This window comes from Lolium rigidum, chromosome 2 (genome assembly GCF_022539505.1).
Source record: "Lolium rigidum isolate FL_2022 chromosome 2, APGP_CSIRO_Lrig_0.1, whole genome shotgun sequence".
Lineage (NCBI taxonomy): Eukaryota > Viridiplantae > Streptophyta > Magnoliopsida > Poales > Poaceae > Lolium > Lolium rigidum.
Genome location: NC_061509.1, coordinates 253289372 through 253295597, shown reverse-complemented (window position 1 = coordinate 253295597; position 6226 = coordinate 253289372). Strand labels below are relative to the sequence as shown.

Here is a 6226-nt window from a genome sequence, read left to right as displayed (position 1 = left end):
AATTATTGTTGACAAATTAAATACTCTAATAAACCTGATGGCTGAGAATGCCTTGCTAATACTACCTCCATCCCAAGGGTTAAGGCTTATATTTTTTTGGAAATATCAAAGCAAGTAAAGTTTGATCAAAACTTTAGAATAATCTATCAATAAATATGATATTTTGTAGATAGCACATAAAAATATATTTCATTATCTATCTAATAATATTAATTTTTTATTTGACATGTTCATGATTGTTTATAAAAACTTAGTAAAATTTAACATAGTTTGACTTTCTGAAAAAAAATAGGCCTTAAGCCTTAGGATGGAGGTAGTATTGGTTTTCAATTTGGAAAGACCAGGCCATTGCTTCGTTTGGTCCCCAAGAGGGTCTTGTAGTATGCACAAACCTCAAATGATCATATTTTCAAGGTGAACTCATAGGGGCGATATTCTAGACATTTTATAATTATTTTCACGTCATGGATATTTATTTTTGATACATAAACATTTGTTATAAAACACAAGAACATGTCTTCTGAAAGATCTAAATATTTTCTTTGGTAGAGCACCTCGAGTGGTAGATCTTCAGGAAGATTGCTGCAGGAGCAAGCAGAGTTGATGTGGCAAAAAAAATGTTATGTTTACCTAATCTTTGGTATGTGTATGTGTGTGAGGGGGGGGGGGGGGGCAATGGCCCCCTCTAGACCTAGGGAAGATTCGCCTCGATTTGCTATGAAACAAAGGGAATACATGTTGAGGGATATCATCTTCTATGATATCTTTGACAATGACCTATCTACCCCATGTTTGAGATCTTTCTCCAAGTTACTCACTGGTCCACTATTGTGATCTATGATGCAAGCTTGACTTCGCATAGAGAGCTACCATTAACTTGAGAAAATGGATGCAACACATTCTGTAAGAGCATATCTATACTAATTTTTCTTAGTAATTATCATCAATTTTCCTTAGTACTAGAATATATCGCAGCAAATAGTGGTGGGTGGTTGTTCCCTTTTTTCTTTCAACTTTAATTATTGGTAAAGGATCACTTATCGATCTTCGCTAGTTATGTCATTATTTGCTTCATGTTGTGCATTAACCACTATTCTCGCCAATTCATATAAAACATTATTCTCATATTTGATCATAAAGCAACAATCGCTACATATTCTTGCCGCAACTCGCGTGGTATTTCTTATGTTTAGAAAAATTACTATGCTAAAATGAAATTTAAGGGTCTCTTTGATTCGAACGATTCCATTTACTTGAGAACAGAAAATGCACGGGGAGGGGGGGGGGGGGGGGCAATGGCCCCCTCTAGACCTAGGGAAGATTCGCCTCAATTTGCTATGAAACAAGGGGAATACATGTTGAGGGATATCATCTTGTATGATATCTTTGACAATGACCTGTCTACCCCATGTTTGAGATCTTTCTCCAAGTTACTCATTGGTCTACTATTGTGATCTATGATGCAAGCTTGACTTCACATAGAGAGCTAGCATTAACTTGAGAACATGGATGCAGCACATTCTGTAAGCGCATATCTACACTAATTTTTCTTAGTAATTATCATCAATTTTCCTTAGTACTGGAATATATCGCAGCAAATAGTGGTGGGTGGTTGTTCCCCTTTTTTATTTCAACTTTAATTATTGGTAAAGGATCACTTATCGATGTTCGCTAGTTATGTCTTTCTTTGCTTCATGTTGTGCGTTAACCACTATTCTCGCCAATTCATATAAAACATTATTCTCATATTTGATCATAAAGCACCAATCTCTACATATTCTCGCCGCAACTCGCGTGGTATTTCTTATGTTTAGAAAAATTACTATGCTACAATGAAATTTAAGGGTCTCTTCGATTCGAACGATTCCAATTACTTGAGAACAGAAAATGCACGGTTGAAACGCTAGCACATTCAAATCCAACAAATGTTTTACTTTCACAAAACAATTACCATGAAACGACAAAGATCCAGCAGGTTTGGATGAAATGTAGTGCATAGGAATCATTATAAGATAAAAATCCTCTCAAATTCAAACCTATAAATGAAACAACTCATACTAAAATATTCCTAATGATTTCAATACTCCTAGATTTATGTGAAAATCCTTTGGATAAAGAAATGCCCTTAAATAGATGCAATTCCACAACAATCCAAGTGGTTATTTTTATTTTACTATTTATGGGGAAGTGATCAATTAACCAAATGACACATGTTGAACATGCTATGATGACCGATAGATCGTTCTTAGTGGTTCTGGAGCTTATTTTATGCTCCCAAATTCAAATGTGCCATCATGGGATAAACTGAAATTACATGAACCGGTGGCGGTTGGATGCTGGTATATATGGTGGCAAAGAAGGGAGATAGTAAAAGGAGAACAGGTCACCCGCCCTAAAAATTCAGCTTTTGGGATTACGGCTCTAGCAGCGAATTATGGGTTGCTCCAGCATAATGCAGTGGAAAAGGAGGTGAAGTGGACAAAGCCACCAAGGGGATATGGAAAGTTGAAACTTGAAAGTTGATGCTTCATATCACCCTGATGGATCTGGAGCGGCAGGAAATGTGCTACGTGACGACAAGGGCAAAGCGATCGCTAGCAAAGCCTGTCTGGTAGATAATATGATGGGTGTTGCAACTGCGGAAGCAACGGCCCTTTTGAGAGGCCTAGAATTCCTTGAACAGATTGGTTGTTCTTCAGCCTACATTGAATCAGACACTCTTGAATTGATTCACGCGAGCAATGGAGATGCGGAAGTCTGGAGCATAGTAGCCAGGTTCGGGATCGGTGCCGCGTACCACGATCCAGGATCGATCGATCCGGAACGGGGTCAGGATCGTCGAGTGGAACGACATGGTTCGGCGCAGGATCACGATCCCGTATGCTGATTGCTTGCCTACCAAATTAGGATCTAAATTATGGAAATTGCTTTTAAAGACAAAGTTAAAAAAGGTAATTCCAGCGTCATATCTGGGCGAATTAATACGCTTGATTTCAGGCCTCTTCATCTCTTCTTTCCTAAGCACCGCGGATACGATTCTTAGCTTGTTCATCTCTACTTCGATCCAGAACAAAGTGGATCCCGATCCCCGACCCAAATTTCCGTACCAAAGATTTATACCCCTCATCGATCCCTGTTCGCTGAGATGCCGATCCTCGACCCTCGATCCCATACCTCGAACCGGACGATCCGGAATTCTGGCAACTATGGTCTGGAGTCCATACACTATCGTGTTGGCGGATTGTTTCCAGAAGGCGAGCATGATGGACTTGGTGATCTTTCAACACCGTCTTCGGGATGCAAATATGGTGGCCTATAATTTAGCCAAGGTTGCTTATGAGACAAAAGTTAATATTTTTTGGGATGATAGGCCTCCTGATTTCATAATAACTATGTAATTCGTGATGGAACTCTCTTAGAGGTTGTAACTATTACTCGATTTGGAGTAGCAAAATTCGGACGCACTCTTTTCAAAGAGATGGCGGATGGTTTTTACGTCAAAAAAAAAAAAAATGGCACCTGCAGTCTGCAGACTTTTCCCTTGGGTTGAAATCCTCCAATTTTCCCTAGCTGGAGTATATAATTTTGGTTCCTGAAAATAGAGCAAAATATCTCGCAATATTTTGACACGAAAATATCTGATGTTGCACTTCCAGAGATAACGCATGCGCGGCCTTCACTCTTTTCTCGTCTTCGCACGAACGGTCACAGCTCACTACACACCCACCCAAACCAAGGAGCTGGGCGTCCGCCATGGAGTTGCTCCTTTTCCCTTCTCGAGCCACCATTTCCCGCCGGCTCCTTCCAACCTGCCCCCTCCGCCGCGCCGGCGCGACCTCCTTCCGTTCATCATCCAGCTCCGGCAACGTCGAGGCCACCACCGACACTACGGCGACGACAGCGTCCGTGGCCAAGAACCGCCAAGAATGGCGCGCGGGCGGGACGACGTTCGGCCTGGGCCTGGACCTGTCCGAGGAGATGAGGCGGGAGATGCTCTGGCGGATGCTGGTGCCGCCTGCTGCGGCGGTGGCGGCGGAGGCCGTGTTTCTGGCGGTGCTCAACAGCGGCGCGGCTGTGGTGGTGGACGCGCCCGCGTGGGCCGGGAAAGCGGGCTCGGCGGTGCTGTTCGTGTCTGGGCTGCTCGGGTCCCAGTACGGGTTCTTCTCGTCGAGGTGGGGCGTCGGGGAGGAGGCGGGGTCCGTGGTCGGCTGGAAGCTCGCCGTCCGGCACTGGAGCGCGCTCTCCGTGGTCAGGGGTTCGTCAGTAGAAGAAGACGACGATGAGGAGGAGGAGGAGGACGACGATGAGTGGGAGTACTACGACGATGATGAGGAGGAAGAAGATGACTGACGAGTGACGACTAGGCAGATGAGGCGATAGGGAGAAGTTTGTAAGTTGGGGCAGTTCTTGGCTTGGCTGTAAATAGAAGAATGGTTACAGGTAGGTAGGATTTGAGCTTAATTACTTGCGTGTTTTCCATTAAGAACATAGAAATTCCACACGAGTTTTTTGTGTATCATTTCCGTGCAAAAATATTTTGAAAACAGAATAATCAGAAGATACATATTAGTGTGGTCTAAACTCTAAAATGTTCACTCTGGTGGTGTTAATCTGCTGGTATCGTTGCTTCTGTGTAAATTTTTAACTTAAAATTCAGCCAAACAGTCATCGATGAAGCCTGTATTTGGCTGAGCTCCCCCGTCTTTGCCTTCTAGCATTTATCTATGGTGTTGATGCCCAGATCCTGAATCTTTTTTTTGAAGGAAGATCCTGAATCTCTTAGCAAGTTAGCGCTGGTCCTTAGGGCATCTCCAACCGGGCGACCCATCCCGCGGCCGCGCGTCCGGATGGGTCGAAACGGACAAAAACCCGGCCCAACGCGGGGACGCACCGCAAAAGCGGACGGCCGCGGCGTCCGGAACGACGCAAACCCGGCCCAAATCTGGGCTAGGTTTGCGTGGCCGCGGATGGCACGCGCCGTCCGCTCGCGTCCGCGCGCTGGTCGCCTCGTCTCCCTTGGGCCCACCCGTCGGTGACCAGGGGAGTCTATTAAATGGGGACTCGGAGGGGATCCGGCCCTCCACTCCAGTCCCCACTCCACTCCCGCAGCCGAAACCGCCGCCATGGCCCCGAAGCGGGTTTTCGCCGGAGCCAACGACGACGAGGCGAGCAGCAGCCGGCGTCGTCCGCCGGTGCTGCGACCATCGTGCGGAAACCGAGGCGGCCTCCACATCGGAGAGGCCGCCCGCCGCGGCGTGGCATTGCCGCAACCGCCGCCGCTGCTGCTCGAGCCCAAGCCCGAGTCCTCGGAGGAGGACCCGGACCTCCGCGCCGCCCTCATCATCTCGGCGGCGGAGGAGGAGGCGAAATGGCCGCAACTCCATGCGGCCATTCGCACCTCCGAAATGGAGGAGCGGCGCGGCGGGAGGTGGAGGACGCGGAGGGCTGGGAGCTCTACGCCCGGGCCCTCCGGGCGCGACGGGAGGAGGAGGAGGAGACGGCGCGGCGGGAGGAGGCCGGCGCCGCGCCGACGAGCAGCAGCGCCGCCGGGAGGAGAGGTGCCGCCGCCGGAGGAGTCGGCGCCGGGAGGCCGAGCGGCGCCGCCGGGCGAGAGAGGCAGCGGCGCCTCCGGGCGGCGCGGGTGGCTCCGGACCCCCACTCGCCGTGGGAGGAGGCCCCGTGGTCTCCTCGGCGGAGTCCCCGGCGCGGTCGAGCCACAACAGTGCCTCGCCGCCCGGGGACCTCGACGACGTCGCCGACGACGCCCACAGGGGCTAGGCGGCGCACCGGCGGCCACCGCGCCGCCGACCAAACCCTAGAGGGTTTTTTATTTTCTGTTTATATTTTAGTTTAAATTTAAAAGCCCATATAGGGGCTTCTTTTGTTAGTTTTATTTGCCCAAAATAGGGCTATGTACTAAATTTGCCCAAAATAGGGCATATGTTTAATCAAATATCGTTTAAATTTGCCATTTTCATTTTGTTTTCGTGTTTCTCCAATTTGCGATGCGTCCGCGCGTTGGGCGCAGCGCGCGACCCAAACGGACACGCGGACACGGGCCGCTGTCCGCGTGTCCGGGCGGCGACCCAAACGGCCCAAAACGGACGGCCCAGCGCGTCCGTTTGGGTCGCCCGGTTGGAGATGCCCTTAGTTTCTTGCTGTGTTTCACTCTGTTCTGACTCTATTTTTTGGTCCTCGGGAGATCAATAGCGGATCAATCAAAGAT

At 48.2% G+C, this 6226-nt stretch overlaps 1 protein-coding gene across 1 annotated transcript; it reads left to right on the top strand.

Moving 5' to 3' along the window:
- Positions 1-3635: 3635 nt before the first annotated feature.
- Positions 3636-4350, top strand: LOC124688561. Its single transcript, XM_047222222.1, has one exon. The coding sequence runs from the start codon at positions 3754-3756 to the stop codon at positions 4348-4350; it is 597 nt and encodes a 198-aa protein (XP_047078178.1). The 5' UTR covers positions 3636-3753.
- Positions 4351-6226: the final 1876 nt, after the last annotated feature.

Excerpts from the sequence above, each read along its gene's own strand:
- LOC124688561 (XM_047222222.1), top strand. The coding sequence starts at position 3,754 with ATGGAGTTGCTCCTTTTCCCTTCTCGAGCCACCATTTCCCGCCGGCTC.